Source organism: Sitophilus oryzae, unplaced genomic scaffold, assembly GCF_002938485.1.
Source record: "Sitophilus oryzae breed Bouriz unplaced genomic scaffold, Soryzae_2.0 scaffold_734_pilon_pilon, whole genome shotgun sequence".
Classification (NCBI taxonomy): domain Eukaryota; kingdom Metazoa; phylum Arthropoda; class Insecta; order Coleoptera; family Curculionidae; genus Sitophilus; species Sitophilus oryzae.
In genome coordinates, this window is record NW_022147345.1 from 700,598 (window position 1) to 713,903 (window position 13,306).

The 13,306-nt window shown below is 32.1% G+C and overlaps 1 protein-coding gene across 1 annotated transcript in view; it reads left to right on the top strand.

Annotated features, from left to right (window-relative positions):
• Positions 1-434: 434 nt before the first annotated feature.
• Positions 435-13,306, top strand: part of LOC115888377 — a 32,533-nt gene continuing 19,661 nt past the window's right edge. Inside the window, exons 1-6 of the mRNA XM_030908094.1 lie at positions 435-678; positions 5,577-5,701; positions 8,389-8,540; positions 8,673-8,782; positions 9,612-9,710; positions 11,404-11,611. Coding sequence (XP_030763954.1) covers positions 621-678; positions 5,577-5,701; positions 8,389-8,540; positions 8,673-8,782; positions 9,612-9,710; positions 11,404-11,611 — 752 coding nt within the window. The 5' untranslated portion in view covers positions 435-620. The remainder of the gene's footprint in view (positions 679-5,576; positions 5,702-8,388; positions 8,541-8,672; positions 8,783-9,611; positions 9,711-11,403; positions 11,612-13,306) is intronic.

Sequence of the window (13,306 nt, forward strand, 5' to 3'; positions counted from 1 at the left end):
TTAATTAATATTCTATAAATAACAATCTATCAAAGAATGTAAACGAAGTTATATTACCATAGAAACGCGTTTTAATTTTATGACTTGAAAAAATTCAACCATATTTTCATGTTTTTCTTAATTTTCTCTAAAACGGTATGAAAATATGGAAACTATAAACGGGATTAACTATTTTAGAACAAGCAAAAAATTTTATGAGAAATGCATTTTCTCAAAATCTCAATAATAAATAAGTTTTGACTTTAGTAAAGACTATCCGGAGACATACTGTATATTTAGATTGCTATTTGTACATATTTTAGTTGTAACTTTAGGCACCCTTTACAGGCGGCGCCACTGTCGACTGCTCCGATCACCCACCCCTACGCCGGCCCTGGTTTTTGAATTAATAAAAAATCTTTTTTACCATTATTTTAGTATTTAACGGGGTCTGTAGTTACGATTGGTTTTAGTAAAAATCAAATTGAGAAAAATAGTATTTTGGTTCAATTTGTGAAAAATACCATCAAAAAGAAAACAAACAGGAAATTTCTTATCAGAACATTAATGAAATAATTGAATTGTTGGTATAAAAACTACAAAAGTAAATGAAAACATCAAATTTACTATAATCCAACAATATGGAACCATGGGTGAAATATTTGCTGGTGTTTGGATGTTTCTTGGTGCTAGCAGAAAGTAAAGTATATTATTTAGTATTTTGCTTCCTAAAAATAAAAATAAGAATAATATTGCCAGAATTAAAAATGGTGTGTTCAAGATACCTACATATGCGAAGGAAAATATAATAGCTTAGAAATATTTTATTCTCGATAACAAATTTTACTTTTCATCACCATAAAATTGTTAAAAATTAATATTAAATTTAAATAACAGTAATAAAGTACCTATATTTGCCGATGAACGATTTGTATTTAAATTATAGATTAAGCTCAAATACAGTGTTATACAGAGATAGGTAGTAATTATTGTATATAGATTATGTGATTTTTCCTTCTCTTTCTATATCTAGGTAAAAATTAACTTTGCGTTAATTTTTGCTCTGAATTTCAATAAAAATTACATAAAAAATTATCCTGTTTCTCTCGAGTATCTGTGAAATTTGACATTTAAATAAATAAATTACTTAGAGATGAGTATACTCTTGTTAACTGGCCGAATTTTGAATAACTTTATTTTACAAATTTATTCTTTCTTAATTATAGTATACCAATTTTCATCTACCTGGGTAAAATAATTGTTTTGTTATTGTTGACCAAAGAACAATAGTAACCGCGCCGTTTGAATGTCAAATATTCATGCAGTAATAATATTCAGGGTAAGTATTAAATAAGTGCAAAAAAATTCAAATAAATCCAAAATAACCGAGTTATTTTACTTCGAAAATTAAAAAAAATATATTTTTTGCTTAAATTTTGAGAACTACTGGATCTTTTCTGCATTTTCTTTCTTGTAAATTTAATCTACTATCTATGTTGTCATATTATCAAGAAATTGTGATTGATAACTAAAAACTAAAAAAATCCAATAACTTTTTGAAAAAATTCCAAATTTTCAAATTTTTTTTTCGCGAAAAAAAACATAATCGTGTTTTTGGGATCGAAATATACTGCCACTAAAATATTTGCACTTATTTAAGGCTCACCCTGTACAGTTCATATCAAATAAACTTTTAGTCACGTGATTAAGCTTGACCCTGCACATCGTTGCCCATTTTTACATGTTTCCTTTTAATCAAAATATTTTAGGAAACAAAAATAAATTAATTATAAATATATAAACAGTTATTATTTACATCAACAAAACTCACCTTCTTAACAGCACTTAAGGGACATAAAGGGCCATTACTACCGCTTTCCCGTTCAAAATATTCTAATAAAGTTGCGATTTGCGATGAGTGTTGTACACTTCGCACTAAAAGAGATTCTAAAAAGAACAATGTTCGACTGCAAGGTCAGCTAGTAAACATTTTTAAGCTTAAAGGATTACAACACTATTTATTTAAATCAAAATCTCGTAATACAAAACTAAAATGTCAAATCGAATGACAATATCAGGAAACAAATATATAAATGTGGCAACTTGGCATTTTTTACAGCAGAGCTACACCTTAATCCCCAGTGGGAAATTTAAATTCCAGTTAGTTAGCCCGGCGCCGATTATTCTATAGTTGGCAACAATGAATTAATAATTGTGCCCCCCTAACCACAAATTAACTATAACAGATGCGAAAGAACACCGAATTCCGCGTTTCGGTTTCTGTGACCTTCAGAAAGAGTTCATAGACAATCCGCATCAATGTATAGTTTGCGTTATTATTTGTTTGGGTTAAAATAATCTGCACCAATATGTGATCGAGGCATGTAATCTCACAGTAATTTAATAGATTGCTCGTCATATATCAGTTCGTCGGAAATTAGGGAAAAAAGATATTTATAGTATAAAAACATTAATTTATTTAACAAAATTTAATTAAAGATGTGACAAAATAGTTACTTTTCTATTGGTTCTATCGGACTTTTTTTGACTATATAAATCTTTATTTATAAACTTTAATGCATAAAATATTTTCAATCTAATAAATAATTTAATGATGTAAATAAGAGGAAATTTCTCACATGGGTGGTCAAATTCTATAGTTTTTATTATATCAAACAGCCTCTGAGAAATGTTTTCTTCAGTGCAAAACTCGTCAAAATTTAATGTAAATAATTTTTCCAGCCTGTAAATAAAATGAACAAATTTTTCATTTGGCGATTTTAAACTCCCGTAAGTGCCACTTTCATGATTAAACGCTTTTAAATGGGTAAATAATTTCGAGTTATCCAGAGATTCGGATTCTTTTGCAAATTTTAGACAAATATCACATTGATGTATTTGAAGACCCTTATTAATGATGTAGCCACAGACATAATTAAAAGCATTTTGACTAGTTATACTTTCATGCCTATAATTATAATCTGGTAAAGTTATTGCCTGATGTTTTTTTAATGGTGCCACATTTTTTAATAAAATTCTGAACTTTTTGACGGACTTTAATTGTGTTAATAAAATACCCAAGTCATCGAAACAATTCATAAAGGAAGAATGCAAAAAAGTTTGACAAAATAGTTTCCTAAATGCCCTTTGGAATTCTATAGGTGTTGGATTTACAGAATTACCTTGTTGCTGTCTAACGCTGCCAAAATAATTTTCTAAGCAATCTTGGTTAATTCTCCTTGTTTTTAAATAGGTAAATTCAATAGAAGAAAGTCGATGCCAGAGAATTTGAATGGACTTTATTGTGATCATCCAGCACGTACGAAACTTGCATTTTAAAGTTATATCTATATTATTGTTATTAAAAATTTTTAAGTTTGCTAAAAATAAACCCATTTCATTTAAATATTCATTTTGAAAATCTAAGCCTTTAAAGACAGTTTTGTACGGATTAGGGTGATTAAAATCCACTGCATTTAGTAAATCAAACAGTTTATCAAATTTTTCAACTACCTCAAGAGTGGCTTGTGCTTCAGCAGGAAGTACACCCAGAGTCATATGCGTCTGTAACCCAATGACTACCGTTCTGCTAATTACTTGCGTAGCAAGCTTAACTTTCATTTTTTGAAAGTTGTTTGGATAGATGTGAGCATCCGTGAGCTTGGGTGCACATCTATATTGTTGCTTTTTATCATTATTATAAAAAGTTTCTATAAACTTCCAAGATGTCTTTTTATTGTCGAAACAGAATACATTTTGCATAAGATTATTTTTTGTGGTCTTAATAAGATGAGGAGTGTCAAAAAAATATGTGAGTTTATAATCACCACCATTAAATTCTGGATTGTCAGTAGTGACATTTAACAATTTTGAAATTTGTATAAAATTTGACCCCATATCAGTTACAATACCTTGAACATATACTCCAACATCTGATAATTTATTTACACATTCCTTAAGAATTGCTAAAATATCTGCTGACTTAAGATTGGTGTTTAAAAAAAATACGCGATCGGTTGTTTCCAATTATGGAATAAACCTCTGGCAATAATTACAGCCACGTTCTGAGCTATAAGGGACGATTTTCTTTCCTTAGTTCCAATATCATGAAATCCAATAATTTGATCTCGACCAGTGTCAAAATATAGATTTGACTTAAGAGAGGTTTCATCTATGCATATATTGCAATGATTGTCTAACTCCGACATAGTTTTAACTTTAAGACTCAGAGAGTTGAAAATATGATCATTACCTCAACCTGGTTTGCAAATAAAATTTTGAGTCATTAGTTCCAAGCTGCGTTTCGTTGGTAAAATTAAAAGTTTCTCTAAAAATTTATATGTTTTTGGGCCTAAAAAGTACAATGTATGGGCAAATTTCTTATATTCTTCATTATACCTTCTTGCTTTAGCAACTTTATTTTTAAGAAGTGCTTGTAATTTAACGATTTCGGCTAAAGGTTTTATCAGAAATTTGTTGCACAACTTATTGAAATTTAGGACGATTATTTAGATTAATTAAGGACGATTTTCCCTATATTCGGTAATGGACTGTTTTTTGGCAAATATTAACTTTTTTCTTAACAAATGGACCTTACATTTTAATTTACTTTTCCGAGGAGTGTTAGATGTCAAAGTCGACGGCATTTGAGTAGACATCGGCGATATCAAAGGAGATGCAGCGAGACAAGTGGATCCAGTATCAATGCTTAATTCACCTGAAGGAAAAAAATATTTATTAATTTGCAATGACCGTAATAATTCTACAGGGATGCCAAAAATTATATTAATAAAGTTGTTGGCCATGGAATGGAAAACGTCTTAGATTTGATAAAATTTGATATCAGTATGACATTTAACGTAATTAAACCTGAAAATGTAAAAAAAGACCTAAGGTAAGGCAGACGTTTTCTAATCCATTGCCAGGGCCGGCGAAAACGGTAAGTATTGTGTGTAGCACAAATTAACTATTATTGTTATAATTGACAAGTTATTTTTGGTACTGACTATAAAAACAAACCCATTATGTATGCAAAAGAGCATTTCATTTTTCTATTTTTGTTCATTTAAATCGAATGTACTTAGATATTTTATCAGTTTGAAAATACTAAATTACAATAATTCCTATTACAAAAGGGGGAATAATACCTAATACCTACTTATTAATCATTTTTCCTTACCTTAACTTATCCTCTGGGAACCTAAAAAGTGATTTTCCTCCTCCGGTTTTTGTAGAACAGTATAACATTTGTATCAGTATACACATTTGTATCCCATTTTAAATAAGATATACAAATTACGAAAACTTGGAAATAACAGTTCGAAGGTTCAACAAAAATCCTACACGCGTTTTTAAAAACAAACATGTAACCACGCACTATGTCACACCAGCGAGCTTCAGCAAACGAATACGACAAAGCAAGGGCTTCCGGACTAAACGACTGGTGTATTTACACCACTCAATAGGCGTGTCGGGTTTGCCGAGCGGTTTCCGATGCAGTCGCTTTCTTTCGCATCTGTAATAGGTAATTTGTGACGTAACTAAAAGTTTAATTGGTATCAAATATACATAATAATACCACTAACTTTATTTTTCAGCTTCTAGTTTGGATCTAAATCATGTTCAAAATGTGCTTCTTCGAAATAAAAGATTTTCTGAAAGTGACACTGAACCATGCAATTTATACGGCAAAAATGATAAACTTTGCTTCTTCACTTCAAAGGTAAAAAGTAAAACTCGCGCCCAAGAAATAATCTCTTCTAGATAATTTTTCCACCTTTTTATTGGTTGTCAAACTTCTTTTGACTCGCTCACTTTGACAGTAACACTCACTAACCGTCATCAAAATCTGAGGTACTTAAAGTTCCATAAACTTTAAATTTTGAATTTTAAGTAGCTTTTAGCTTTAAAAACGGAAGGAAACAGTGAGAAATCTTGAAATATCTTTATGCATTACAAATTAAGCTTCTAGCCGCTGCCGGCAACTGGCTATCCAGTCGAAATGTTGTGAAAGCCCATGTAAAACCAAGTCAGATATTTTATTTAATTTCTATGAAAGCACCTATTCAACAATTTTGTTATAAATTGTTAGTATCAATATTACACATCTTTATTTCTTTAATAATTATAACGACTTGGGAATTGCACGATATGATATTCAACTAATTAAAAATACTTGTGTGTGCATTGTTTAGATTTACTTAGTAATCAAAATGGTAGATTATTCTTTTATAATTATGGTGCCGCCGTACAATTGCTAGGTCAGTATAATTATTACAGAAATAGAGATATCTAATACTAACACTAACAATTTATATCAAAATTGTTGAATAGATGCTTGCATAGAAATTAAATTAAAGTAAACTGATTTTGTTTTACATGAGGCCTCACAACTTTTTTTCAGTGGAAGAATTACGTTGGGAGATTTTAATTTTTTTACATTCTATGCTTTTGATGGGACTCTTTTTTCTCAACGAATTCTATAATTTCTTATTAAATAGCAGCGGCTACACGACAGCGACCTACCTGCACGGTATAGTTTGCGCAAACTAGAAGGAACACTGTGCGGTGTCCACACGATGCAAGTAAGAGCGTACATTCGTCATAATTTTTATTCTGAATTTGTGGTTTCGTTCGTGGAAATGTAAAGTGACGAATTATTGTTTTTTATTGTAAAAGAAAAAACAGCAAAATAAACGGTATAGGTGGAAGTGGAGTAAAAAGTGACTTAAATAAAAAACCATTTTCTTGTACGCATCATTTTTTCTGTTTCTATCGGAATAATCTTTCAATTTTATCTTCCATAGACATGGCAACGATCAATATATTTCAATAAAACTCGTCATAAACTCCTTATTGAAATAAGTACGAATATCAGACATTTTCAAGAGTTGATAACTAATAACACAAAACCAACAAAAGTCACAAAACTGTACCTTGAACTCGCTGATACCGTCTACACGTATGATATCACCGCACAAACTGGTTTGCGCAAACTAAAATCTTTAGCAGCGCGACGTTTAAGCGGCGGCTACACGACAGCGACTTGCCTGCAGGGTATAGTTTGCGCAAACTAGAAGGGACACTGTGCGTTGTCCATACGATGCAAGTAAGAGCGTACATTCATTATTTTTATTCTGAATTTGTGGTTCCGTTCGTGGAAATGTCAAGTGACGAATTATTGTTTTTTATTGCTTATTGTTAAAGAAAAAAACAGCAAAATAAACGGTATAGATTGAAGTGGAGTAAAAACTGACTTAAATAGAAAACCATTTTCTTGTACGCATCATTTTTTCTGTTTCTATCGGAATAATCTTTCAATTTTATCTTCCATAGACATGGCAACGATCAATATATTTCAATAAAACTCGTCATAAACTCCTTATTGGAATAAGTACGAATATCAGACATTTTCAAGAGTTGATAACTAATAACACAAAACCAACAAAAGTCACAAAACTGTACCTTGAACTCGCTGATACCGTCTACACGTATGATATCACCGCACAAACTGGTTTGCGCAAACTAAAATCTTTAGCAGCGCGACGTTTAAGCGGCGGCTACACGACAGCGACTTGCCTGCACGGTATAGTTTGCGCAAACTAGAAGGGACACTGTGCGTTGTCCATACGATGCAAGTAAGAGCGTACATTCATTATTTTTATTCTGAATTTGTGGTTCCGTTCGTGGAAATGTCAAGTGACGAATTATTGTTTTTTATTGCTTATTGTTAAAGAAAAAAACAGCAAAATAAACGGTATAGATCGAAGTGGAGTAAAAACTGACTTAAATAGAAAACCATTTCCTTGTACGCATCATTTTTTCTGTTTCTATCGGAATAATCTTTCAATTTTATCTTCCATAGACATGCGGCAACGATCAATATATTTCAATAAAACTCGTCATAAACTCCTTATTGGAATAAGTACGAATATCAGACATTTTCTAAGGTTGATAACTAATAACACAAAATCCACAAAAGTTACTAAACTGTACCTTGAACTCGCTGATACCGTCTACACGTATGATATCACCGCACAAACTGGTTTGCGCAAACTAAAATCTTTAGCAGTGCGACGTTTACGCAGGCCGCGCTTGTTGGTTTGTGCGTGCTACCGTTTTACCGTCTACACACAGCGAGTTCCCGATACAAACAGGTTTGCGCAGGTAAGCTCGTGGTAAAGCTTGTACGTGTAGCCGGCCCTTTACGCAGGCCGCGCTTGTTGGTTTGTGCGTGCTACCGTTTTACCGTCTACACACCGCGAGTTCCCGATACAAACCGGTTTGCACAGGTAAGCTTGTGGTAAAGCTTGTACGTGTAGCCGACCCTATAAGTATCACCAAATGCCCAAACATAATACTTCATTTGTTTGCTATTGAGATGGCTACATGTTTTTGCCTTTTTTGCAGTCGGCACCTTACCAAATAGCAGTAATAAATTCAACAGCAAATACAGCGATAGTGTTCGATTGTATAGGAAAAAATGCAGCTCTGATTGATGGTTCAAAAGGACATACTATAATTTTGAATAGTCTTGTCAAGAAGGGAACATACATAGCAGGGTAAGAATCATAATCAATTATTAAAGACATGAGTACTATAATACTCAAATAATAATAAGTGTATAATTTTTATTTGGCTTTATTTTAGATTTTTCTTCTGTTTATAAAAGTGTTGTTTTTCTATTCTTTTAGTTCATCAATTCCGATAGAATATTTATTTAACACAGTTGAAAATTACAAAGTGACACAAACCTTTGACGCTAATAAACAAAATATTTTCAACTTTAACCCAAAAGGCAAAGGTAAGTCAATTAATAAGTATAATTAAATAATAAGTCACATTCGGGGTGACAACAAAATTGTTGCACAAAGCGTCATTTCATTGTGGGGTTTGCATGGTAAAAATTTGACTTTTGGGTACAATATACAGGGTGTCCCAATATTCCGTGGACATAGATCTATTACGTAGTTTGAAATCAAAATAAGTTCATTGGACACAATTTACCTCTATACAAAAGTGCTTCGTTTGTCCGCTAGAGGGCACCAAACTTTAAAAAAATAAACACATTTTTTTAGATGTTTTAAGAACCGTTATTCCGATTTTGGGTGTCTATGTTTTGCTAAGTGCTTTAACGTTTGGCGTTCACAAAAATGCTTTAACGTTTGGCGTTCACAAAAATCAAGAAAAAGTACGGGACGGGTGAAAACTACCCCTACATAAATTTTAGTATAATTATATTTTCTTTTCGTAAAATGATGCTTTTAGTATTCTTTTTTTAAATTATGACATTTATTTATGAAATTATATTACCATAGAAACGCGTTTTGATTTTTAGGACTTAATTCATAGAAATGAACTATATTTTCATTTTTTTTTTAATTTTTCTAAAACGGTATGGAAATTTGAAAAGTATAAACGGGATTAGCCATTTTAGAACAAGCATTTTTTTTATGAAGAATGCGTTTTTCTTAAATGTCAGTAATAAAAAAGTTTTTCTTCTGTAAAGACAATCCGGGGACATACTGTATATCAATCTCATTCATCATTTTATATATTATCAAAGTTGCGGTTACCAAAAAAAAATAATTGCGAGAAGTGTTTACCTTTATTTATATTATATTCTTTTTCAGTAAAAACCTCAAGCACGAATATAATGGTCGAACAACTTATAATGGACATCTTTAAAACACTTGGAAAGACATTTCAAAATTATGCCATAAAATCCATAGGTATGTATCTATACAATAATACAATACAGAACAATCAATTTAAAGTACGTCTCAGTAGGCGTATAAATGACATTTCTTCGAACATTATTGCTGAAGCTCTTAACAGTGGCATTCGCCTGCTCGTCTATCTATGCTTTTATCTATTATCTATGTCGATCTATCTATGTTATCTTATTATCTATGTCGATCTATCTATGCTTTTTCTTAAATATTAAACCCGATACATTTTATCAAACACTTTCTGATAGTCAATAAAACAGATGAATACAAACTGGCGTATAATAGTTTTCAATGGATGTTTATTAATAATTTTCACTTCACAGCAGAGACTTCTCTGAATGTAAAGTTGTTTTAAACTTTCAACGTTGGGTATATTTTTTATATAATTAGAATGAGAAATCAGCTATAAAAGGGTTATGGTCTGAACCGTATTTTTAAACCTCTGATTTATGAGCAGTATATGGTTTCTTACGATATTTTGTGATTCGTCTGCTGGGGATTCCAAGTGAAGTATTCCTTGTGATCCCCCGTACCCCGGTACCCAGACTAATGTAACATTGCTACGCTCAATAAATGTATTTAGAGCACACATAGAATCTCACACTATTCTGGAATATAATAAAATTATATAAAAATTCTTGCCACTTAACTGATATAGAAATTTAATTCTACGCTGTGTTTGTCATAATGTGGATCAACCTGCTCTCTCTACCGGTTTCGGAGCCCTACTCCATCATCAGGTGAGCTTGAGCAGATCCACAAAATGACAACCACAGCGCAGGGTAGTTAATTTCGACTTGTTGGAAAGTATCGGTAAGATATTAAGTCCCGAACGGGAGATAGAGGCCTGCGTGCAATGGTAGTACTTTCGTACCACCGAAGCCCAACTATCGATAGTAAAAGGATGGTAAAAGGCTTTTTTTCAGGCAAGCCAAATTATAAAATAGAAAACAAATTTCTTGCACTATCCTGTGTGCGCTCTAAATACATTTTGTGGAACTGCCCAAGCTCACCTGATGATGAAGTAGTGCTCCGAAACCGGTAGTGAGAGCAGGTTGATCCACATTATGACAAACACAGCGTAGAATTAAATTTCTATATCAGCAGTTAAGTGGCAAGAATTTTTATATAATTTTAATATATACCGATACTCCAAGAAATTTGTTTTCTATTTTATAATTTGGCTTGCCTGAAAAAAGGCCTTTTACCATCCTTTTACTATTGATAGTTGTGCCTCGGTGGTACGAAAGCACTACCATTGCACACAGGCCTCTATCTCCCGTTCGGGACTTAATATCTTACCGATACTTTCCGACAAGTCGGAATTAACTACCCTGCGCTGTGTTTGTCATTTTGTAGGGTCTGCCCAAGCTCACCTGATGATGGAGTAGGGGTCCGAAACGGGTAGTGAGAGCAGGTTGATCCGCATTATGACAAACACAGCGTAGAATTAAATTTCTATATCAGCAATTAAGTGGCAAGAATTTTTATATAATTTTAATATATACCGATACTGCAAGAAATTTGTTTTCTATTTTACCATTCTGGAATTGACCCCCGTGAAACAAAGTGCATTTAGCGCTGCTTGTCTGTCTATAAAGATGGCCACCGTACGATGTGTTCTTTGCTGCCTTATTATCTCTTCTTGGTTTACCGTTGTTGATATTGCAACTTTAATCTACCGTATGTTTAGGTTCAGGTCCAGTTGTTACGGGTGCCATGAAGTTGATTCTTGAAGTAGAAAGCCCCATCCAACTACTGATAGCCGACATCATCGATTTAAGTACCAACGGATGGTTAATGTTGAAGAATGATGCATTGGACATATGGGAAATCATCAAAACATTTACCCTGTTCACTTTAAGGTGTTCAATTCTGAAATTAAATTCTCGGAATGTGAGGTATGTAATCGCATACAGGTTGATGCATAAATAATCGATGGTATGTAGGTTTTTCGCTAACCATGTTAGCATCATCAGCAGATGATTAAAACTAAACTAATATCTACAAATTGAACGTTTATGTACTCGCTCAGTTGGTATCGGCGTGGCAAAACTAGACCAACCGAGCGTAACAATTAATTACCGAAACTAGAGCAATAGGGACTGAGAACCGTTGTCTCTGTTCATACTATCTTTACCTACATTTATTAATTTTGAAGCTCACATATGTATATAATTGCCTGTAATTTGAGACTTGTATTAATTTTAAATTATTAATATCTATACAATGCTCTCTTATCAACAATATATTTGGGCAACACAGTTATTCTGTCTACCGCATCCTGACCTGAGCTATATGTCCTTTATATCTAGTTAATATTGGTCTTCTAGCTTGCCCAACATATTTCTGATTACAATCTTTACACGAAATTTCATAAATACCCGACCTTTCCAGTGGAGGTGTTTTATCTTTAGGATTACCTAATAATTGTTGTAATTTATTATTAGCACTATACACAAGTTTATAGACCACGAGATAACTCTCTATCAAATAGTATTGAAAACTATTTTGACGTATTCCAAAACTATATTGACTCCACTTGAAAAGTCGCATTTTCAGAAATCGCAAACTTATACCTACGTTTTCTAATTATTTTATTGACTAATGAAGGAATATTTATATATAAGGAATATTTATTTATAATAAGTATGAAATTTAATCTTGCCATCTTATGTTTAATACTATGATATGACTCATTAGGAATACAGGGTGTCCCAGGCTGAGCGTGCATTAGAAGTTCCTAGAGAACTACTATATCTAGCTCGGAGATTTTTTGCACATCATAGTTTCACGAGATCTATCGATTAAAAATATTTTCAATATGGCTGAGCTTCCGGAAATATCGAAAGTTGACAGCAGCTTTCTTATTTTAAATGGGTGCCCCCATTTTTTTATATACTTAAATTCTCTCTAAAATTTTATTAATTTTGATATTGAACACTCTATATCTAACATTGACCGTTTTTGAGAAAAAAAAAATAAAATTTTTGAACGAAAAAAACTGCCTGTCATAAATATGTGTATAGCCTAAACGTCAAATTTAGAGATTACCACAGCCACTGTGCCATAAAGAGAAAACATATGGCTATCTATTTCAAAAATTAAATTGTTCGAACGTCATATAATAATGGCCGCAGCTGTCATGAATTGAGCTCAATGAATTGAGCGATTAAAAAATTGTCATAAATCATTTTTTTCAAATGAAAACCCAATTTTTTTATTTCGCTAGTAAAAAGACTTTTCAAGTCGTTACTTTTTAACTATGCATGTTCCTATACCTAAAATAAATCGTTTTAAAGTTGTTTAAGATTTAGTTTTAAAGCGTATATTTTTCTTGATTTTAACCAGTATCCTATGACTTTAAATGTCAAGTGATAGAATAGATAAAACAATAGATCTGACCATGTCATATTGTCACGCTTTGTTTAAAAAGCAGCATCATTTTCGGGCGAACTTTGCGCTGTTTTTTCTTTCGATCATATGGAACATTATTAATAATATTAACTATTAGATATCGCTAAAAAGCAAAAATACCAGATATATTTTTATAAATACACTTTTTAAATTCTTAAGGCAGGCAGTATAGCTATAGG